This window comes from Epinephelus lanceolatus, chromosome 2, assembly GCF_041903045.1.
Source record: "Epinephelus lanceolatus isolate andai-2023 chromosome 2, ASM4190304v1, whole genome shotgun sequence".
In the NCBI taxonomy this organism is placed as follows: domain Eukaryota; kingdom Metazoa; phylum Chordata; class Actinopteri; order Perciformes; family Serranidae; genus Epinephelus; species Epinephelus lanceolatus.
This window is the reverse complement of record NC_135735.1, coordinates 49,605,923-49,630,000: the sequence shown is the minus strand read 5'-3', so window position 1 is coordinate 49,630,000 and position 24,078 is coordinate 49,605,923. Positions and strand designations below refer to the sequence as shown.

Here is a 24,078-nt window from a genome sequence, read left to right as displayed (position 1 = left end):
ATTAATCACGCAATTTAAATGTGAAAAGTCTTATTGACTGACCGTCACCTGTGTGTATACGGAGAAGGAGAGGGGCGGAGGAAGCGGAGCTGTGTAAACATCCTGTCCAACATACTATCATGCGTTTACATAACTTATTAGACGGATATATATAGAGAAAGGTGACGTTTAGAGAGCAAGCCCAAATAAGCAACTTCACTTCAACAAGCCCAAAGTCATGGCTAATAAGCGGACCTGAAAACCCTGCCCTATGCGTAGCGCTCTATGATCTCTGATCCAGCAGCACATCATCCAAATGAAAACAAGTGGTTCACGCTTGCATGCACACTACACAGTTGTTTTGCATGCAGCATTGTCATCTGCTCATTTCATTTTTGTTAGTGGAATTATTAACCAGACTCTTCCACGTCCATGCCAAACCCCCCACCCCGGATCTACACGATTCCCAACAGTCACCCAAATTGACATGAAAAAAGCGAGAGTCTCTGAAAAGCGAGCTGTTTGCATCCCTGATGTTCATGATGAATCATCTTTGCATACTAAAGTTTGTTTTGGAGTTCCACAAGGTTCTGTGCTCAGACCAATTCTATTGACTTTATATATGCTTCCCTTAGGTAACATCATTAGAAATCACTCTGTAAACTTCCCTGTGCTATGCAGATGATACACAATTATATCTATCAATAAAGCCAAAGGAAACGGATCAATTAACTAAACTTCAAACATGCCTTAAAGACATAAAAACCTGAATGAGTTCCAATTTCCTTATGTTAAATTCAGACAAAACTGAAGTTATTGTTCTTGGCCCAAACACCTAAGAAACTCTCTATCTGAAGATATAGTGTCTCTGGATGGCATTGCTCTGGCCTCTCGCACGACTTTAAGAAACCTCAGGGTAATATTTGATCAAGATTTGTCTTTTAACTGTCATATAAAACTTCACGGATTGCGTTCTTTCATCTGTGTAATATTGCAAAAATTAGGCCTACCCTGTCCCCAAAACATGCAGAAAAATTGGTTCACACATTTGTTACCTCTAGGCTGGATTACTGCAATGCCCTGTTATCAGGGTGCTCTAATAATTCTTCCAGAACTCAGCGGCACCTTTACTGACAGGAACTAAGAAAAGAGATCATATTTTACCTGTTTTCATTTCTCTGCACTGGCTCCATGTAAAATCCAATATTGAATTTAAAAGCCTCTTAACTAACAAAGCTCTAAATGGTCAGGATCTGAAATATCTCAGAGAGCTCATATCGCCATATTATCCCACCAGATCATTGCACTCTGAGAATGCAGGGTTACTTGTGTGTCCTACAGTCTCCAAAAGTAGAACAGGAGCCAGAGCCTTCAGCTATCAGGCTCCTTTTCTGTGGAACCATCTTCCTGTTTCAGGTAGACACCGTCTCCTCATTTAAGACTGGACTTAAAGGGAAATTTCGGTTTATTTCAACCTGTCTCTTATCGTCCTAAATAGGTCGTTTTAACAGGTCTGACATAAGTGAACGGGTATACTTCAAGCACAAAGTTAGTCCACTAAACAAGCTTTTTTTCCACAAAGACCGCCTCATATCGTTAGGATAAATGTCAGAGAACATATAGAAAACGACATGTAAACGTGTTGTCTTACCTTACCGGTGTGGTGCCATGTTTGTTTACTATTTAGCTCTGCTTTCCAAAGCATGGCCGAAATATCGCAAGAACAAGCAGCGATCTCATACCGTGCCTGAAATCTCGCGAGAACAAGCAGCAACAGCTGGAAGGCAGAACCGGACAGTAGCCTGAAAAGTTCATTCATTTATTTTATGAAAGATTTATAGAATAATGGCTGACTTTTTGCCAGACTTCAACTTTGTGGAGGAGGAATTCGATTTTGAATAACGGAGGAGGAGAGAGAGAGAGAGAGGCGCAACAGGTAGAGGACGAGAGAGGAGGAATGGCTGCTGCAAGGCTGCGTAGCTCTGGAGATTGGTGGTGTACCTGTGAATGCTGTGCCCCAGTGCCCACAGAAGAGGAATGCCTCTGTTGCAAGGAATGGGACCGGTTGCAGCCTTATTTTCAAGGTCTGGATGTGACCGAGGACGAGACACCTCCACCTGGAGTAGTATCCAGCTGGGCTTTATCTAGAGCTCGCGAGATTTCAGGCACGGTATGAGATCGCTGCTTGTTCTCACAATATTTCAGCCGTGCTTTGGAAAGCAGAGCTAAATGGTAAACAAACATGGCACCACACCGGTAAGGTAAGACAACACGTTTACATGTCGTTTTCTATATGTTCTCTGACATTTATCCTAACGATATGAGGCGGTCTTTGTGGAAAAAAAGCTTGTTTAGTGGACTAACTTTGCACTTGAAGTATGCCCGCTCACTTACGTTTCAATGGGTCTGACGCTACTATGCGCCCCGGCTCTATCTAGGCTAACGGCTAACATGCTAACTATTATTTTTATGTCACTAGTCACTTGAAACAAATTTAGGACGATAGGAGACAGGTTGAAATAAACCGAAATTTCCCTTTAAGACTTTCCTTTTTGATAAAGCTTATAGTTAGGGCTGGCTCAGGCTTGCCTTTGACCAGTCACTAATTGGGCTGACAAAGGCCTAGTCTGCTGGGGGACCTCTCTCTATCCTCAGTTTCTGAAAAGTTGGTTCTTCTGCATTTGCTAAGGCCTATTTTTGCATATCCCTAACTCGGCTTCTAACTGTAATATTTCACAATAAATTATATTATTAGCACCTCACAGGCCTTCACTGTGATACATTACCACATTCAGAATTTTATTGTGACATCCATGCAGGTAAATATAGTAATTTTACAGAAGTACACTGCTAAATCACTTCTATGGGAGCATACTGCTAAATTACAGTAATCCAATGTACATAAACTGTAAAGTTACAGTTTATTATGTAATATAGTGAATAACAGGAACATACTGTTATATGACAGTAAAGTAATGGGCTTTAACTGTGAGTTTACAGTTAAAGATGGTAATTTTACAGGAGCATACTGCTAAATCACAGGAATATGCAGGCATAACTACTGTGAGATCACAGTATACAGCTGTCATTTTACAATAATTTACTGTAAAAATGATACAGTAACTTACTCTGAAAGTAATGCAACTAGGAGCCAGTAATGTACTGTAAATGTACAGTAGAATATTTTACAGTGTAAAGTTTGAGAATGGGGAGCAACAAAGAGCTGAGGCAGAGACACAGAGACACTCACTTAACATACACAGTACACAGAGAGAGAGAGAGAGAGAGAGAGAGAGAGAGAGAGAGAGAGAGAGAGAGAGAACAAAAATCTCATCATAAGGAAAGGCCAGGTGATGCAAATTTCAAAGCTTTCTGACTTGTCCCAACAATAAGCAGCCATGGGCTTCTCTTAACAGCTGCCTAGCACTCTGAAAACTAAAATAATTGATACCCATAAGGCAGGAGAAGGCTATAATAAGATAGCAAAGTGTTTTCAGGTAGCTGTTTCCTCAGTTTGTAATGTAGTTAAGAAATGGCAGAGGTCAAGTTGAGGTCTGGAAGACCAAAAAAAACATGTAGAGAGAGCTGCCCGCAGGATTGTTAGAAAGGCAAGTCAAAACCCCTGTTTGCCTGCAAAAGACCTGCAGGAAGATTTAGCAGACTTTGCAGCATCACCTGTACAAATATGACTGTCATGAAAGAGTCATTGGAAGAAAACCTTTACTCTGTCCTAGGGCTGGGCGATATGGCCTAAAAAAAAAAATCTCTGATTTTTTCACAAAATATCCGATTCACGATTTAAATCAATTTTTTTCCCCTCCTAGTTAAAAAAAAAATAAAAAATTGCGGCCTGGTAGCACATACCTGGGGTCCAAAACTTTCAGCATGTGAATAAACCCCAGCTTTTCCACGGTAGCCTATATATGGGCACCATATCTCTTGCAATATACATTGCGACTGCATCTGTGATCGCTCTCCACCGGACCCATTTCTTATCATACGGCAGTGTTTCCCCTACCATTATATTGGATCACAACAGAAGTCATTTAAGGTTACCTTTCCTATAGAACAGGTCTATACCTTGTCCTTTTATTAAACAAACTAAATAGCCTTATGTTACAGGCTGAGCCTGATGTGTGTGGCTTGTGTGTGTGTGTGGTGTGGAGCTGTGTATGTGTGTAGTTGATGTAGGAGGTATGAGACGTTATTGCGCCGGGTGTGGTGTGTGACGTCAGACGGATGCGCCCCAGGAAGAAAGTGAGGCATGCCGCATGTGCTATGTTGTTTGCATCGAGCAGCCACAGTGAAGAAGCCTACGCAGTTCTGCATGCTGTTTTTGAGTTATTTCCCTCTATGTAAAAGTCAGACACTGATGAGAGAGGCTGCGCATCATCCCTGCAGTACTGAAAATAAAGTGTCGTTCTTCAACGCAGATGAAGTCCCGTTGTTTATGTGTTGTTGCCACAACGAGCTAACACAAGCTAAAGGAGCTAATGGTCTTCGGAGGTCCCTTTGCTATGGTTCGGGGGTCTGGCAGCTTGGCGTTGATAACACTTATTCATCTTATTTACACAACGGCATGTCATTTATGTCCCTACACGGTGCGCATCTAAAATCCTCCTCTGCTCTCTGTGTCGCACGGCGGAGTTCGGCCCTGATGCGCACACACACACACATACACAGGTGAGCACGCACACACAGACACAGACACAGGTGTGCACACAAAAGCGCTGAAGAACTCGTTCCCTTTCTTGAGAAGGAGTTCTTCCCCGCTCGCTGCCATGTTGTTTGTATCAAGCGCGCGGGAGGGAGGGGTGAGCCCACTCTGAACTACCGGAGCCCAGCGTGGAGCGGTGGTGGTGGATTTTAAATAGAAACTCGATTTTCATTAAAACAAATCGGCCTAAACTGCAAATTCGAATTAACCGATAAAATCGATTTATCGCCCAGCCCTACTCTGTCCACAAGTTCTGTGGACAGATGAAGTTAAAATAGAACTTTTTGGACAAAAAAGGGTGCAGAATTTCATGAAAAGAGTAATGGATAATCAATTATTACTAATAAAAATGTTGAGATTTTTATAAGATTTGAACTGACAAAACATCAGAATTGGGGGGGGGGGGGTATTTGCTAACATACTGTGCACAAACTCCAGTGCACTGCACAGGAGATGCATGAAACTGGGAGAGAGAGAGAGACAGAGAGAGAGGCTGCAAGGTGACGTGGTTGGCAGTATTTGCTTCTACCTCCTCAGCAGTGGGAGAGTTGTGCGTAACATGCAGCGGAGAGCAGTGAGCATCATCTGTGCAATGCATTGTCATGGACCGCTGTGCATACTCAAAGGTGGAGATGCACTGGGGGGCGCAGTCCGTTCTGCCAAACCTGTTGCATGCGAGACATGGAGCTGACAACAGACTCTTGAAATAAATGAAGGAAGAGAAAAAGAAGTGGTGCAAGGAAACATGTCAGCCCTAAGCTCATAATAAATGTGTTAATCTAAAAAAAATTACGGTGCATTTGGGTTTTTAATCAGGTTTAGTTCCCAAACTGCTGCCATGGTTTGGGCTCAGGTTGGGGTTGGGCCTTCAAAGCTCTACTATAGATGTATAGGACCAGGATGGACACCATTCTAGTGTGTCATGTCCTTCACCACAAACAAAATTCCCATTCACTTCCACTGTGTTGGGGTGGAGGCAGACATCTGAGAGAGATTCCAAAACCCTGATAAGTAAAACCCATGCTATCTGCAGAAATATACAACTTGAGTCAATATAGAGGGTTTTTTAATAATCACTATTAAAAACAACAAAAGAAAAAACAAAAGAAAACCGACCAACCAACCAGCCAACCAAACAAACAAACAAAGCAGGAACAAAACAAAGAAAAAACATGGAGAGACTGGCCATTATCAGACCAAGAATATTTTCTTCGTGATGCAGAAATGGGTTGACAGTGCTCTCTTACCTAGCACCTCAGCAGTGGCCATGATCTCGCAGGTATACATGGCAGCCATGAGTCTCTGGGGCTGAGCCTGGAAGGCATGACGGCAGGCCTCCTTCATGGCAGCAATCAGCTGGCCGGAGACCGGCCCGTAGCAGTCTGCAGCTGCAGCTTCTGGCCTGCGCCAGGCCTGGTTTGGCCCTGCTGCTGTGCCCTCCACCTGGGCAGATGTCTCAATGCATTGTTCCACTTTGCTGTCTGCTAAAGCCTCATGGGATGTGGAGTCCTCCTCCATAGAGTCCTGATATTGTGGCGGGGCTGAAGACTGGACGTCCCACCTCTCCACTGAGAAACATACACCCATTAGGGGCTCCTCACACATGGGCCCTGACAGAGATGCTAGCTGGAAGCCACTGATGATGCTGTTATCCAAGTCTCGAATAACAGCAGCCTGGGCTCCACCTTCGCCAGCTTTGTCTCCCCTGCCCAGACACTGCCACAGGGAGGGCCGCTGGTAACCCTCCACACTGTTCAGCAGAATATTGGGACCATATCTGAAAACGAGAACAGTAACACAATGAATAATGGTTTACAAGGTACTACAGATCATTCTTTGTGTTACTATGAATTCCAGGCATGCAGTACATTCTCATGATTGAGATTTTTTTGGCCACTTGGAGACAGCACAACAAGCTGTGAACACACACCTGAGACATATTATCATCATATAAAATTGTTCTAGCAAATGTGTTAGCAAACAGCTTATTTAACTATCCAGCAGAAGCAGAGCAACAATAGAATTCATTTGGATTCATGTTTGTGTAACTTGATGAATTTAAGCCAAATATTCACTCTGCTTTTAGCTCTGTTTAAGTCTCCACCACCACCCACTGGTGACCTCCACTATGTTCACCAGCTACTCTGTGACTGTGTCTGTCTGCTTGTCTGGTTGGTGTCTGGCAGGTAGTGTACAGTGGCTTTATCAGAGCCTTTTCTCTGAGAACAGCTCAGAACTGATGAAGGACACTTGGGCAGGGCACAGAGAAGCTGGTAAGAGAAAGCCACAGTAGCTGTGCTAATCCTACGGACCAATAAGAATTACTTTTTTTTCTCCTTTTATTTATTTATTGTTCTTCTCTCTTTTCCTCATCTTTTTCTTTTTGTGAGGAGCGTTTAGTACTCAGGGAATGGCTGCATTAAAGCCCAACTTGCAGGTTGGAGACCATGGTGAATAAATGTGTAGGAAAATGATGTAGAAACTCGATTAAAACAAAAAACAAAAACATTTACACACTACAGTGACTTTTGGGGTCGTTTTTGTGAGAGAATTTTGCTTCCACATCTAAAAACCCACTAACCGGAAGTGACGTAGCGTAAGGGAGTCCAGCCGAGTTCGATTGAGTGTATCATTAATAAACATGGATCCCAGTACTAGTTTTGAGACTGAAGAGGTTGAAAATGTACATTCATATGCATATGACAGCCCACAGGCTTATAATTACTATGAGCCTGCTAGGCGTCCAAGAGACCAGGAACAGATCAGGGTTAGGAGAAATAACGGCCACAGGAGAGAAATAGAGCTGTGGTGTGAGGAGAACCAGTGGAGAACTGGGCAGGTGTCTTGGTGAGCAACTAGCGTTAGCTAACGACAGATAACGATGTCTAACACTGTGTTCATATCGCAACATTAAGTTTGCCATCACGTATTAGGTTATAACAAAGCTACCAATAGTTCTGCCAGTATTAGAACTAATGCTACTTACCCATAACAGAAACTAATGCGTAAATATCAGCTTGTATCAGACGTATCTTGCTATGCGTGTTATAACTCCGCATTACGGTGTATTGACGTCCGCAGGGGAGAGAGAGAGAGGGAGAGATACGAAGATTTCCTGATAATTTTTTGTATGATAGGTGCTTGTGTGGGAACTGCCAGCCCATGTCCTCAGCTGTGGAGAGTATGTACTGCAGGGAGGTGGTGCCTTCTGGGCTCTGGTGGAGAATCTGACCCCCAGACCAGACATAACATGCCTCACACTGCCCATCAACCCTCACACCACCCGCTCCCGTCTCAAACATGGAGACCACGGAGACACGGAGACCGCCCACCCTCACTTGTCAAGTCAAGTCAACTTTATTTATAAAGCACATTTAAAAAACAACTCACGTTGACCAAAGTGCTTTGTGCGAGGGTGGGCACACGACTGCGTTTTTTATATATATATACAGTACAGGCCAAAAGTTTGGACACACCTTCTCATTCAATGCGTTTTCTTTATTTTCATGACTATTTACATTGTAGATTCTCACTGAAGGCATCAAAACTATGAATGAACACGTGGAGTTATGTACTTAACAAAAAAAGGTGAAATAACTGAAAACATGTTTTATATTCTAGTTTCTTCAAAATAGCCACCCTTTGCTCTGATTACTACTTGCACACTCTTGGCATTCTCTCGATGAGCTTCAAGAGGTAGTCACCTGAAATGGTTTCCACTTCACAGGTGTGCCTTATCAGGGTTAATTAGTGGAATTTCTTGCTTTATCAATGGGGTTGGGACCATCAGTTGTGTTGTGCAGAAGTCAGGTTAATACACAGCCGACAGCCCTATTGGACAACTGTTAAAATTCTTACTATGGCAAGAACCAATCAGCTAACTAAAGAAAAACGAGTGGCCATCATTACTTTAAGAAATGAAGGTCAGTCAGTCCGGAAAATTGCAAAAACTTTAAATGTGTCCCCAAGTGGAGTCGCAAAAACCATCAAGCGCTACAACGAAACTGGCACACATGAGGACCAACCCAGGAAAGGAAGACCAAGAGTCACCTCTGCTTCTGAGGATAAGTTCATCCGAGTCACCAGCCTCAGAAATCGCAAGTTAACAGCAGCTCAGATCAGAGACCAGATGAATGCCACACAGAGTTCTAGCAGCAGACCCATCTCTAGAACAACTGTTAAGAGGAGACTGCGCCAATCAGGCCTTCATGGTCAAATAGCTGCTAGGAAACCACTGCTAAGGAGAGGCAACAAGCAGAAGAGATTTGTTTGGGCCAAGAAACACAAGGAATGGACATTAGACCAGTGGAAATCTGTGCTTTGGTCTGATGAGTCCAAATTTGAGATCTTTGGTTCCAACCACCGTGTCTTTGTGAGACGCAGAAAAGGTGAACGGATGGATTCCACGTGCCTGGTTCCCACTGTGAAGCATGGAGGAGGTGTGATGGTGTGGGGGTGTTTTGCTGGTGACACTGTTGGGGATTTATTCAAAATTGAAGGCACACTGAACCAGCATGGCTACCACAGCATCCTGCAGCGACATGCCATCCCATCCGGTTTGCGTTTAGTTGGACGATCATTTATTTTTCAACAGGACAATGACCCCAAACACACCTCCAGGCTGTGTAAGGGCTATTTGACCAAGAAGGAGAGTGATGGAGTGCTGCGGCAGATGACCTGGCCTCCACAGTCACCGGACCTGAACCCAATCGAGATGGTTTGGGGTGAGTTGGACCGCAGAGTGAAGGCAAAGGGGCCAACAAGTGCTAAACACCTCTGGGAACTCCTTCAAGACTGTTGGAAAACCATTTCAGGTGACTACCTCTTGAAGCTCATCGAGAGAATGCCAAGAGTGTGCAAAGCAGTAATCAGAGCAAAGGGTGGCTATTTTGAAGAAACTAGAATATAAAACATGTTTTCAGTTATTTCACCTTTTTTTGTTAAGTACATAACTCCACATGTGTTCATTCATAGTTTTGATGCCTTCAGTGAGAATCTACAATGTAAATAGTCATGAAAATAAAGAAACGCATGGAATGAGAAGGTGTGTCCAAACTTTTGGCCTGTACTGTATTTTTTTTTAATATGTTTTTTGGGCATTTTTGCCTTTAATGCACAGGAAAGGTAAGTATGAAAGGGGGAGAGAGAGAGAGGGGATGACATGCAGCAAAGGGCCACGAGCCGGATTTGAACCCGGGCTGCTGTGGCAACAGCGTTGTACATGGGGCACCTGCTCCACCACTAAGCCACCGACGCCCCAGGTTATGTATATATTTTTAAAAAAAATTTAACCTGCAAGTTGCACTTTAAGACAGCCAGGCACTTTATGTTTTGTTATTTTTGTGTGTTTTTTCTGTTATGGTTCTGTTACAGGTGTTCAAAAAACAAGAAGGCATTTGGTAATGGCAAGTAATCATTCAAGAACATTTAAAATGTCAAGGCAATGTCTATGTATAATGGCAGACATGGATCTTGGGCAAATAATGACTGAACTGTTAATAGAGTTTAGAGATGCCAAGCAACCTAGTTCAATTTATTTCATGGAATATTAACGAATTTCGAAGTCCAGTTAAAAGGAGGAAAATACTGTCATATCTGAAGAACTGTCAGGCAGATATTGTTTTCATGCAGGAAACTCACAGGACATTGAAGCAGAAAAATTTAAGATTGGTTGGGTAGACCATGTTTTTCATAGTTCCTTTTCAAGTAGGTGCAACGGTGTTATGATTCTAATTAAAAAGAATATACGTTTCGTTTTATTAAAACAAACTAAAGATGCAGAGAGAAGGATTGTGTGTATTGAAGCCATAATAGAGGGATTGCCTATGGTATTATGTAATATTTATGCACCTAATAAGGGAGACACAAATTTCTTTCATGAGGTTAATAAGTTTCTTGGGGACACAGAGGGTCAGATTGTCTTAGCAGGTGATTGCAATGAAGTAATGGACCCTATACTAGATAAAAGTTCATATAGAGCCCCCTCACTGACTTTAGAGATAATCGCACAACACATGTTGTGCAGATAAGATAAGAGATAAGATACACCTTTATTGGTCCCACAATTGAGAAATTCCAGTGTTACAGCAGTCAAGGGGAAAGAGTCAAATTAAAGATTTCAATATTTAAAAACTTAAAAAACTAGGCATGCAGAAAAAAGTACAAAAGATACAAGAAACAGCAATAAATAATAACAATAATAATAATGAGCAGTGGATAAAAAAAAAGTGAGCAATGGATTAAAGTGAACACATTTAGTGCAAGGTGAATATTGAATGTGCAAATAACAACATGGGGGACAGCAATGCTTATAGTGGTGTCCATAAAGTGTCCATAGTGTCCCTAAAGTGTCCATGGTGCAGTTTACTGTGAGCAGTGCTGGTTATGAAGCCTGACAGCTGCAGGCAGGAAGGACCTGCGATAGTGTTCCTTCACACACTTTGGGTGAATCAGTCTATTGCTGAAGGAGCTTTCCAGAGCTTGGCTGTCATCCTCCTTTCTCCCACCAACTGCACAGAGTCCAGAGAGCATCCCAGGACAGAGCTGGCCTTCTTGATCAGCTTGTCCAGTCTCTTCCTATCTGCAGCCAAGACGCTGCTGCCCCAGCAGACCACTCGGTAAAGGATGGCTGATGCCACCACAGTGTCAAAGAAGGTCTTCAGGAGCGCCCCCTGCACTCCAAAAGACCTGAGCCACCTCAGCAGGTAGAGTCTGCTTTGGCCTTTCCTGTACAGTGTTGTTACGTGATTAGTCCAGTCCGGTTTATTGTTAAGATGAACACCCAGGTACTTACAAGATGTCACCATCTCAATGTCCTTTCCCTGGATGTTCACCCGTGTTGGGGGGAGGAGTCTGCGCCTGCGGAAATCCACCACCAGCTCTTTGGTTTTACCCACGTTGATCTGAAGGTGGTTCCTCAGGCACCAGTCCACAAAGTCCTGGTTCAGTTCTCTGTACTCCCTGTCGTCCCCATCTGTGATGAGGCCAACAATGGCAGAGTCATCAGAGAACTTCTGCAGATGACAGGTGGGCTTGACATGTGAAAAGTCTGCAGTGTAGAGGGTGAAGAGGAACGGTGCCAGCACTGTCTCCTGTGGGGCCCCTGTACTGCAGACAACCAAGTCCGATACACAATCCTGGGTCCTGACATACTGCGGCCGTTCCGTAAGGCAGTCCAGGATCCAGGATGTGAGGTGATTAGCCACCCCTATGTGCTCCAGTTTGTCCCTCAGAAGTGCAGGTGTATGGTATTGAAAGTGCTGGAGAAATCAAAGAACATGATTCTCACAGCGCTTCCGGGCTTCTCCAGGTGGGAAAGAGCTCTATGCAGGAGGAAGATGACGGCGTCGCCCACCCCAGTGCCAGGCTGGTAGGCAAACTGCAGCGGGTCCATTGAAGGACCTACTGCAGGGTGGAGACGAGACAGGACCAGGCGCTCCAGAGTCTTCATGAGGTGCGATGTTAATGCCACTGGTCTGAAGCTGCTGAAGTCCTTGGAGTGCGGAGTCTTGGCCACAAGTACCACACAGGATGTCTTCCACTGCTATGGTACTCTCCGCAGCCTCAGGCTCAGGTTGAAGATGGTTTCAACTATCCCACTCAGTTGGTCTGCGCAGGACTTCAGGAGCCTGGAGCTGATGCCATCTGGACCCGCAGCCTTCCTCGTCTTTATCCCCACTTGTTCCTCAAAGCCATGGCAGTGTAGAGGATATTCTCTCCATCTCCGCACACCACGACAAACCTTCCATTAGGGTTATGCTGGATGGTTTGGGGGTAAATCTCACAGCTGCCCATGTCTTTAACAGCCAATGGCAGCCTCTCTCCATCCTTGTTCTCAGCGTCACCCGGGGGGGGGGTGATGTCTGGGCCAGGGGAGGGGCAGACTGATCAAACCTATTGAAGAACAGATTCAGATCATTCACCCACTTCTGGTCACCTCTGGCCTGGGAGTCTGGCTGTTTGTGTCCTGAGATGGTTTTCAGAAAAAAACTCAGCGGTGAGCAGGAGCTGCTGTAACAGGCGTCTGCACTGGGGGCGCCATCTTGCAAATGTGGAGCTAACAGACAGAAGGAGGTTTACCAATCCAACAGAGAGGGAATATACATTTCAGGAGAACTACTTTTTTATACAAATTCAGATAATCAGAGAAGAGGAAGGTGAAGAATGAACTCATTATTATTATTAGACTCTGCTTTTAGGAAAAACTCGAGAGAGAGAGAGAGAGAGAGAGAGAGAGAGAGAGAGAGAGAGACTTGAGAGCATTTTTTGATATAAACATTGGCAGCACTGAGGAAATTCCAACAGTTTGGGAAGCATCAAAAGCGTATATTAGGGGGAAATTTATAGAACAGGCCACTAAAAAGAAAAAAGAAAGTCTAAGCAGGATTACTGAACTAGAAAAGGAAACTAAGGATAAGGAACTAAGACTAATCAAACATTTTTTTCTGACGGGCAGCTCTCGGAGCTCTGCAAGGTCAAATTTCAGTAACATGAGATATATAATAAAAAAGCAGAATATGCACTGTTTAGATTAAAAACTATTTTTTATGAAGGAGGAGAAAAAACAGGAAAATTACTGGCTAGACAACTGAAAGAGAAAACTTTATCCAATATGATACCAGTAATCAATCAGGGCCATAGACAATTCTTTTCTGTTAAAGACATAAACAAGATATTTCAACAGTATTATGAAAAATTATATACCTCATCATTACCCACTACTACTTCGCAAGAGAAGATCGAACTGTTTCTTTCTAATGTAGATGTATCTAAACTGCAGCCTGAGGATGCAGAGGAATTGGAGTTGCACATAACAGAAAATGAGATAAGGGAGGCAATATCTGCAATGAAAAATGGGAAATCTCCTGGCTATGATGGACTCCCAGTAGAGTATTATAAAGCATTTATAGATATTCTTGCCCCAATATGGAGATGTTCAAGAAGGGATGTTTAGCCCCAACTTTTAATGAAGCATTAATTTCACTTATTCCCAAACCAGGTCGAAATGCAGCTGATCCCTCTAATTTCAGACCCATTAGCTTGCTAAATCTTGACTTGAATCTTGAGCTGGGCGTTGACAGAGTGTTTTGTCACACCAACCACATGGGATTCATGAAAAACAGAACATCTACTGATAATGTCAGATTGTTGCTACATTTAATGTCGGTGAGTCATTCTAAGAATGTTCCAGTAACGGCTATCTCCCTTGATGCAGAGAAAGCCTTTGATAAGGTGGAGCGGTGTTTTTGTTCTCCACCTTAGCTAATTTCGGCTTTAACTCCAATTTCATTAAATGGGTTAAATTAGCTTTATAAAACAATTTCTGTGGATTGGAAGAAGAGCCAGGATAAAAATGACTAAGTTATGTGCCCACAAGGAGACTGTACCATTTATCTTTTGAAATGGCTAAAACAGCAAAATATTGGGATGATGCAGTAGATAAAGCAGCAAACATTGAATACAAGCTGTACTCACCATTTAATCCTATCGCTGCTTACCTCAAGTAATATTACAAACCAAGTCCTTCTCCATTCAAGAGATGTGTGGATTAAAGTCCATAAACTGTTAAAAGTAACACATAATTTACAAAGATACTCCTCAGTGTGGCATAACCCTGCAATCCGTATGAGAAAAAATACTGTTTTTTGGAAGCAGTGGCTTTCCCACGGGTTATGCACCATTGATGATTTATTTGAGGATGGCTTATGTCTCTCATACAGTAATCTGGTTTAGCGATTTAATTTGGTAGGAAAAGGGCAATTTTGGAAGTACCTAAAGAGAAGTAAGAAGTTGTATTATATCAAAGTCCTACAATATAGCTGATAATATAATTGTAAACTACCCCAAATTACCGGTGGAAAACCACAAGGCTTCATAATTTTATAAAGTAATTAACTCCCTCCTGTGTGATGTCTTTTAACATGAAATTGATTTGGCAAAGGGACCTTGGGGAAGATACTGATGATGACAGATGGTCTAAAATTGTGTCAGGATGTGGTAAACATGTGAAAGAAGCCTGGGGAAAGCTCACACAGTATAAGGTACTCCACAGATATTATCATACACTGTTACAACTTTACAGAATGAGGTTGTTACATAACAATAGCTGTCTATTAATAGCCAGTAATGAAGAACATGAATTATTACAGCAAACACTGTTAAACTACAGATGGGCATCGGAGTATTGTTTGAAAACAGACAAGAACAATGAGCCTCATTTACTAATATGTGTGTAGAAATGTTTGTACTCTGTGCAGAAAATATGTGCACAGGCAAAATCACTGTTGAATTCATGACACATGCACAGCGGCTGATTTTGTTGTTACCACTGTGTACGTTAATGAATCAGAATCATTCTAAGCTGACAGGCTTGTGCCCGTTATATGCAATCAGCATACTGCCACGCCCCCTATTCTCTATATAAGCAAATAAGTTTTCCCAGAGGTGTATTATGGAGGTGAAGGTGCTTCTAAACACATACTAAGGCTCTGACACCAGTGTCAAACTGTTACTGAGCGTCTGTGATTGTAATGGCAGTCAGAAACAGCTGATAAGCCTTTTGTCACTCTCTGCAAACATGTTCTAACATGTCGGTCTCTGATGCTCTCCACTGCAGGCAGGAACTGCAACATCTCCCAGCAAGGTTACATATGCAGAGGTGGTCCTGGCTAGTTTTACGCCCTGGGCGAACCATCCCTCGCCCCCACCCCACCCCCAATTTCATGGTTAATTAATACATTTTACCAATGCATTAGTTAATTAATGGTTTAAAATACTGTCTATTAACCCTATGGGCCCTAGGTGTTTTTGGGGTATTTTTACTGCCTTTACTTTTGAGCTCATATCACAGTCATTATAAAGGCTACATACACATGCTATATCTTGTTTTTTTCAGGACAATGTGGGCTATCCAGATTTGCCATCATTACATGTCCTCCTGTGTGCCTGTATTTTATATTAATTTTATATCAATGAAAAAAACAAATCCGTGTTGCTAAATTTTTACATTTTTACATGTATCTCACCATAGCAAGTTGGAAGTTGACATATTCTGCCATATATGAAGAGGAGAGACTCTCTGGAATCTGGCAATATAAGAACCATGATGGTGGGACATTCTGTCACTTCACAGTTGTCCAAAACATGTGGTTTGTGCCAGGCGGACATGACTGCCAGTATTTTTTCATTATTGCAAGAAATTCCATTGACTCATTCACAAGTAAAAAATGTGTTTTATCTGAAAGAAACATGCATTGTCGGGAGGTGGAAGGAATACTTTGAGGAGCTCCTCAATCCCACCAACACGTATTCCAGTGAGGAAACAGAGACGGGGGTCTCGGGGGCGGGTCGTCCGATTTCTGGGGCAGAAGTTGCTGAGGTAGTGAAACAACTCCGAGGCGGGGGAACCCCCGGGGGTGGATGAGATTCGTCCTGGATATCTCAAGGCTCTGGATGTTGTAGGGCTGTCCTGGCTGACACGCCTCTGCAACATTGAGTGGACATTGGGGGCAGTGCCTCTGGAGTGGCAGACCGGGGTGGTGGTCCCCATTTTCAAGAAAGAGAACCAGAGGGTGTGTTCCAACTACAGGGGGATCACACTCCTCAGCCTACCCAGTAAGGTCTACTCCAGGGTGCTGGAGAAGAGGATCCGGTCGATAGTTAAACCTCAGATTGAGGAGAAGCAATGTGGTTTTTGTCCCGGACGCGGAACCGTGGACCAGCTCTTTACCCTCGCCAGGGTGCTGGAGGGGGCATGGGAGTTTGCCCAACCAGTCCACATGTGTTTTGTGGATTTGGAGAAGGCTTACGACTGTGTCCCCAGGGGCATCCTGTGGGGGGTGCTCCGGGAGTATGGCATTGGTGGCCCCTTGCTAAGGGCCATCCAGTCCCTGTACCGAAGGAGCATGAGTCTGGTTCGCGTGGCTGGCAGTAAGTCGGACCTGTTCCAGGTGAGGGTTGGACTCCGCCAGGGCTGCCCTTTGTCACCGGTTCTGTTCATAACTTTTATGGACAGAATTTCTAGGCGCAGCCGAGTGGTGGAGGGTGTCAGGTTCGGTGATGGGGGGATCTCGTCCCTGCTTTTTGCGGATGACGTGGTCCTCCTAGCTCCATTGAACAGTGACCTCCAGCTCTCGCTGGGGCGGTTCGCAGCCGAGTGTGAAGCGGCTGGGATGAGAATCAGCACCTCCAAGTCTGAGGCCATGGTCCTCAGCCGGAAAAGGGTGGATTGCCCACTCCAGGTCGGGGGGAGGTCCTTCCTCAGGTGGAGGAGTTTAAGTATCTCGGGATCTTGTTCACGAGTGAGGGTAGGATGGAGCGGGAGATTGACAGGCGGATTGGGGCAGCGTCAGCAGTGATGCAGGCGCTTAACCGGTCCGTTGTGGTGAAGAGGGAGCTTAGCCAGAAAGCAAAGCTCTCAATTTACCGGTCGATCTACGTTCCAACCCTCACCTATGGTCACAAGCTCTGGGTAGTGACCGAAAGAATGAGATCGCGAGTACAAGCGGCCGAAATGAGTTTCCTCCGCAGGGTGGCTGGGCTCAGCCTTAGAGATAGGGTGAGGAGCTCAGACATCCGGGAGGGACTCGGAGTAGAGCCACTGCTCCTCCACATCAAGAGGAGCCAGTTGAGGTGGTTCGGGCATCTGGTAAGGATGCCTTCCGGATGCCTCCCTTGGGAGATGTTTCCGGCATGTCCAACCGGGAGGAGACGTTGGAGCCGCCCCAGAACACGCTGGAGGGACTACATCACCCGGCTGGCCTGGGAACGCCTCGGGGTTCCCGCGGAAGAGCTGACGGAAGTGGCTGGGGAGAGGACTGTCTGGGCTTCTTTGCTGAGGCTGCTGTCCCCATGACCCGAACTGGATAAGCGGAGGACGACGAGTACGAGTACGAGAAACATGCAATATTTACATCTAAGATAACAGAAAAATAGTCAACCAAGTGCAATGATGTCCTCCAAGATAATATTTGCCACTTTGTTTGCAAAGTTGGACGCACTATGCGTCATTCGGGCCCTTAGGGTTAAAGCCTTTTTAAATGATTTTTTTTAATATGTTAAAGCCCCTACAAAGAACTTTCATTTTGAGTTGATTTTGGTGACCCTGTGGACAAAAGCGGTAGTGTTTTGCCGGAATGAAGCCTACATTTCCCATGAGCTCTAGCGCGTACTTTCGTAAAGACGCTTACCTGGCTTGCGCATGTGTTTGTTTTGGGGATGAATGAAACAACAAGATGGGAAAACTGCCGCGCCCCAGCTCCACCTCTCCGGCATAAGCGCCACCATCGCCGGGGCAAATGCAGCAGTCGGCTGGTAAGGCTGAAGGCCTGTTTGGCGAGCACTTCCACGGCTTCTTGGACTGAGTATGGAGCGGTGCCTCGCCTCTTTATTTCTCGGCACTCGCTGTACCCTGTCGACGCCTGGCTGGTACCTGTCGTCAGCCCGGATAAGGTTTTCCAGCCCCGCGGCCCCTGCTCTCCTAGTCCCCGCTGGCGCGGGGTGAATCTGCGCAACCTGCGGCCTCTGTGTGTGGCTCCCCGGACAGCTAACGCCGTGGACGCGCCGGCTCCTGCCAGGATTGGGCTGATAAATGCTAGATCGCTAGCGAAAAAAACGTTTATCCTGAAGGATTTCCTGACTTCCCGAGGATTGGATTTTCTCTGTGTGAGTGAGACTGTTGGTGAGTCCAGTGCTTTCACAGAACTTTTACCCGATGATTGCCGCTAATTTAACTCCCCGCAGACGTCGGGTCGAGGAGGAGGAATAGTGACTATTTATAAGAGTCACTATAAATGTAAGCAGCTAGGTAAGATGACGTGTGCCGTCTGAGTGCCGTAAATCGCTTCGTCCTGGAAGCAACCTGGTGCGGACCCGGACACAGTTTCCTAAAGGTATGGATATACGCTATATAGAAATAGCTTATCTTCACACCGATGGTCTCATTTGCTGTTGTAGGTCATGCACAGACATCAGCAGAAACGAGAGACTTTTGTATATCCAGTTAAAAGTTCCTTGTAGTAGCTTTAAGTTTACATTTTCAAAGACAGACAGGTCTTTATCATTTGTGCGTAGAAATTGTCTGATGCAGCTCTAAATTTGTTCAGAGTAGGAACAAATTCAAGTAAGAAAATATTGATGAACCCCTTATTTCTACTAAAATGTTCATACGCATGGTTTAAGCAGATTTGTATATTCACACTGTTTGTGAATGTGACCCTATGTGAGCCTATTCTTTAACCTGAATGGATCAAGACAACAGGTTACAGTAGATTACAGTAACAGTAAAATATTATGTTTCATGTGAGCCCAAATATATATTTGCCTCCCTTGATTCATGTCCTTGCTGTGTTTCTGCTTTAAGCCTATACCGCAGGAGTTTATATTCATTTGAACCATGTCATTGCCACTAAAACGAGTGTCAGACCTGCGAGGCCCAAAAGCCCAGATACGCTCCACAGCATTCCTCCACTTCCTCCCCTGCAGCAGGCTCTCCAGCTGGGTCTTGAGTTCAACGATGGCCTCCAGCGTCCTGGGGCTAACATCCAGACTCTTCCCCTCCCTCAGGGACATGTTTACATGCTCCAGAGTCCGAATCAGCTCCGTGCTACTCTCCAACAGACGAGTAACCTCTGATAGGAAAAACAAAATTACTGACATGCTGACATGAAATAGTCAAATTGCAACAGTTCATGCTCTGTTATTTTAGCCTTCATCATATCTTGGGGGGGGGGGGGGGGGGGGGGCGGCGTATAAAACCAGGTTTACACTGAACACAGAAGCGTTGCTAATTGTCACGCAGCCACCCTTCAGCAGTCGCCTGGCCGTTCACACCAGAAGCGCATTTCTCCACACCGGTCAGCAAGTAATTCTGCTCTCTGCTCAGTTTAAGCTGTTAACAGTGGACATGACGTGGTGCCAAGCGCCCAGACCGGTTTGCAATAGTTTCAGCTTCTGGTCTATTTTTTACCCAAGCCACAAGCAACAAGGCAAGAAAACATCCCGAAAATGTGTTAAACTCGATATAAATGTATTAAATATGATTTAAATGATCTGACTATGATAAATAATAGAATATGCATCCCATGCTTCCACATATTTATCAGTTATGTCTAAACAGAGAGCGAAGAGATGAGCAGAGCCACACACACAGACACACATGTCCACACACATACAGACACATAAGCAGATAGAGGCAGAGCTCTACATGTCATTTAATCGGTTAACATAGGCACCAAAAGCATGGTGGCAACATTACACGGGAAATCGGCAGGCTTCGTGGTGCTTCCGAGTCCTGTGTGAACCTGGCTTAAATCAGTCCTTGATTTGCTAGAATAAAACCCAGCTGGGCACAGTGTAATGATAGGACAGTGGATGCAATTAGAGTGCAATTCAAGTTTAATCCTACAGGCAAATAAGAAGAACATTTTAATGAGTAAAGATAAGTGAATTTCACTGCTCATGGAGTGGTATCATACCAAACATGAAGAAAATGTGAAATGGAGAAAAATAAAGTTGTGATCTGCTGACATGTGATGCATGTTTGTTTGCTAACTGATACTAATTAAAGTATGCCACTTTTTTCTTCCAATAACCTGAAACCTCTGCTATTTTAACTCAACACAATCTGTGCTGGTTGGGCACAAGAACTTAAAGATGTTTTCTGATATCAATTGTTTCACATGATTTGAGTCCCTCAAGGCTCCATCTTAGGTCCTATTCTCTTTTCATTGTACATGCTTCCTCTTGGCCAAATTATTAAAAAACATAACATCTCCTTCCACTCCTATGCTGATGACACACAGCTGTATCTACCTATCCAGCCTAACCACAAGTCCAGTGTTGCCAATCTCATAAACTGCCTCAAGGACACAAAGAACTGGATGGCACAGAATTTCCTCCAGCTGAATGAGGGCAAATCAGAAGTTGTCCTCTTTGGCCCCCCTGACTCCATTCGAGGGTTTTCTGACCAGCTCGGTAGCCTCTCTAACTATGTTAAACCCCATGCCAAAAATCTTAGCGTGATATTTGACTCTGCCTTTAAATTTGAGAAACAAATAAATGCAGTAGTAAAAGCCATTTTTTTCCAACTCTGCACCATTTCCAAAATCAAGCCATTTCTCTCCCTCGATGACCTGCAGATAGTCACCCATGCTCTCATCTCCTCCCGTTTAGACTACTGTAACTCTCTGTACACTGGTATCAGTCTGTCCTCTCTGTCCCGCCTCCAGCTGGTTCAGAATGCCACTGCTTGGCTTCTCACAGGTACCCGGAAGAGAGACCACATCACACCTGTTTTTGCCTCTCTCCACAGGCTGCCAGTAAAGTTCAGAGGTGACTTAAGGTTCTCTTGTTTGTTTACAAGGCCCTTAATGGTCTAGCCCCATTCTACATCTCAGACCTTCTAACCCCCCCATTCCACACCCAGGCCCCTCAGGTCAGCTGACCAGGGGCTCCTGGCTGTCCCACGCTCCAGACTTAAGCTCAGGGTTGATCATGCCTTTGCTGTGTCTGCGGCACAGTCTGCTGTGACAGTGGAACAGCATCCCCCTCCCAATCAGATCTGGCCCCACCACTGAATCATTTAAGTCCAGGCTCAAAACCTTCTTTTATTCATTAGTGTTTGAGTCCCCCGATGTGGTTTTCCCTGATGTGTGCCTGTGTGTGTTGGGTCTATAAATGTGTGAGCTGTGTACCTGACAATTATGTCACCCATATGTATGCGTTTCTTCGCATTTTATTCCTTTTGTACAGCACTTTGGTCATCGTGAGTTGTTTTTAAATGTGCTTTATAAATAAATTTGAGTTGAGTTGAGTTGAATTGAGATTTGTGTCATTCCTCAAGGCCTCAGTAAGCTTCCAACAAATGTTGTCTTGCACATCTCAAGGCCGGTATACATTGTGTGATTTTGGGCTGTCCCAGACAACAGATGACCATCATAAAAGAAACGTGGCAATATCTTTGGTTGTGGCTCTAAAACGGTGGTCCTATGTTGCACAATGAGAGAGGTTCAAGGATGGCCATTGTCATGATCTTGTGACCAAAGACAGCCTGGGATAAAATTCTGACAGAGTCAGAAATTTAGGATGACAATCTCACTGTGTGACTGCTGTTACAACCTTTGTCTTTTAACCAACCAATAGAAATGCAGCATGGAATGACGCACTGTGTGGGATTTCAGCTAAGAGGAAAACCTTGTGTAGTTGTGGTAGCAGAAGCCTTGCCTTATGATGTGTCCTCGAGCTTTTACCATGATCGTGCAAAGAAGGATGAAGCATGAAAGGAAATAGTGGTGGAGTTGCAGCTGCCAGGTGAGCAAACTAATAATAATAATGATAATAATGATAATAATAATAATAATAATAATAATACATTGGATTTATACAGCGCTTTTCAGGATATTCAAAGACGCTTTACAAAGAACAGAAACGGCAATAAAAAAAAAAGAACTAGCAGCTAGTAAACATACACACAAGAAACACAGCAGTATATAGTGCCCACAAAACTTTAGATTTTTTATTAACGTGTCCCCCTCTGTTGTGCTTCACAGTTGGAGAGGTAATAACTTGTGCAGCATCCCTGCGCACTCAGTATAGAAAGCTATTGCATCATATGTATGCTGTTATTGTACAGTCTGCAATCATCAAACTTGATGTTGTACCCAAGTTTATTAGATCCATGTCGCACAGTGTAGCTTGGACTAAACTTAGAAGATTGCTAAAATCTCACAGTGTGTAGGACTTCTCCAAAGCAAACTTTGGTATTAACAAAAAGACCGAATCAAGCAAATGGTGAAGAAAAATGTTTTCTCTCTCTGTAGGGATTTCTCTCTCTATAGGGATGTTGTCAGGCACTCAGAATAACAATCTGGGCCTGTCTGTCATATAAATCCAACAAACTTCAATTCCTCTCTGCTACTACTGAACTGTTCATGCTTGTTACTACAAAACCTCATGTCAGTGAGTTTCCAACTTGCTGCAAATTGGTTTGTTTATACAAAATGTATATGGAAGTTTGCCCACTACAATGGTTGCAATGGCAACGCTGCACATAAAAATGGCCACTATTTTGACCATCCTGCTTCACTGATTTGAATGTGACTGTCCTTTCTACTCTCACACTATTTCTATGATTGCTCCTCTCTGTGATGGCAGGGCCCAGCAGTGTGGTTATTCAGAGCAGCTATGAACACTTTCACCTTTAGACATGGTAGACACAACATACAACCAAGTTTGTTGAATGTATACTGAGAGCTTTAGCCTGCTTGCTTGCTGTGTCCAAATCTTACCCTGTGGCAGGGGGATTGCCCTGACGCTGACAGTAGCCAGTCTGTTGGGGGTGGTGAGGGTGACCATTCCACTGGGGTCCATACGCAGGTTGTCAGACAAACGACCCTGAGAGGCCTCCTCCTTCACCTAGCAGTGCATACATACACAACAACATATGTGTAAACCAATCATAGGTACTGAGAGATGATGATTCAATGTTAATGTTGATGGCTGTTTATAAGTTTATTAGTAAATCCAAGAAATCTGCTCTTTGCTCCACCACTCCTTCTAACTGCCAAAATGTCCTAATTATTGCACCCAGATAATGTAAAACATGTCATTAAACCTAGAGGACATTATCTCCTCTGTGCATAATTCCTAGCAAAGACGTAGCAGACACTAAATGCTTACAACAGAAAACAGAAACTTTTACAATGAATGTGCTGTTGACTGACCTGGTGAATGATGGCTACTTTCTGCTGCTTGCCCAGGTCTTCATTAACCATGTCCACTTTTGGAGAACGTACCACTGTTTCTCTGAATGGAATAATTGGCTTAGACGCGCTGATCTCAATTTTAGCAAACCTTTAAAAAGACAAGTGAAAAGCTTGTGAATTATTATGGCAGATAATGTGGTCCCCATTGTCCACCGTCAGTTTCATTCAACTTTGATGTTGTCTAAAATTCCATTCATGTACTGAGGATAAGCTGAGAACTGAGAGTAAAACACATTCTACCATTTTTTTCCCTGTTAAAGGTTTTTTTGGGGGGAGTTTTTCCTTATTTGCTGCGAGGGTCCTAAGGACAGAGGGATGTCGTATGCTGTAAAGCCCTGTGAGGCAAATTGTGATTTGTGATACTGGGCTTCATAGGCGTTTCTAGCCTATGTGTTGAAGCACCCCTAAATTTGAGAGATTTTTTAAAAAAAAATTTTTTTTTTACTGAATGTCCCTTTTTAACAAGCTAGACAAGTGTCAAAACCATACAATACTTGGTTGCAACGTAATATTTTAACAATAAAAATACAGCATCCCCCCCCCCCCCCCCCCGCCTCAAAAATGGTTTGATCCACCCCATCCCTCCCACCTTTCCCCGACTCGGGCTCTGAGCGCTCTATC

At 44.0% G+C, this 24,078-nt stretch overlaps 1 protein-coding gene across 3 annotated transcripts in view; it reads right to left on the bottom strand.

Annotated features, from left to right (window-relative positions):
• efl1 (elongation factor like GTPase 1) overlaps nucleotides 1-24,078 on the bottom strand; it is a 289,931-nt gene that overhangs the window by 38,277 nt on the left and 227,576 nt on the right. For all 3 annotated transcript variants that reach the window (XM_033622163.2, XM_078162279.1, XM_078162283.1), the window contains 4 exons: nucleotides 23,416-23,545; nucleotides 22,981-23,107; nucleotides 19,119-19,323; nucleotides 5,944-6,473 (listed from right to left, as the gene is read on the bottom strand). In XM_033622163.2, coding sequence (XP_033478054.1) covers nucleotides 5,944-6,473; nucleotides 19,119-19,323; nucleotides 22,981-23,107; nucleotides 23,416-23,545 — 992 coding nt within the window. The remainder of the gene's footprint in view (nucleotides 1-5,943; nucleotides 6,474-19,118; nucleotides 19,324-22,980; nucleotides 23,108-23,415; nucleotides 23,546-24,078) is intronic.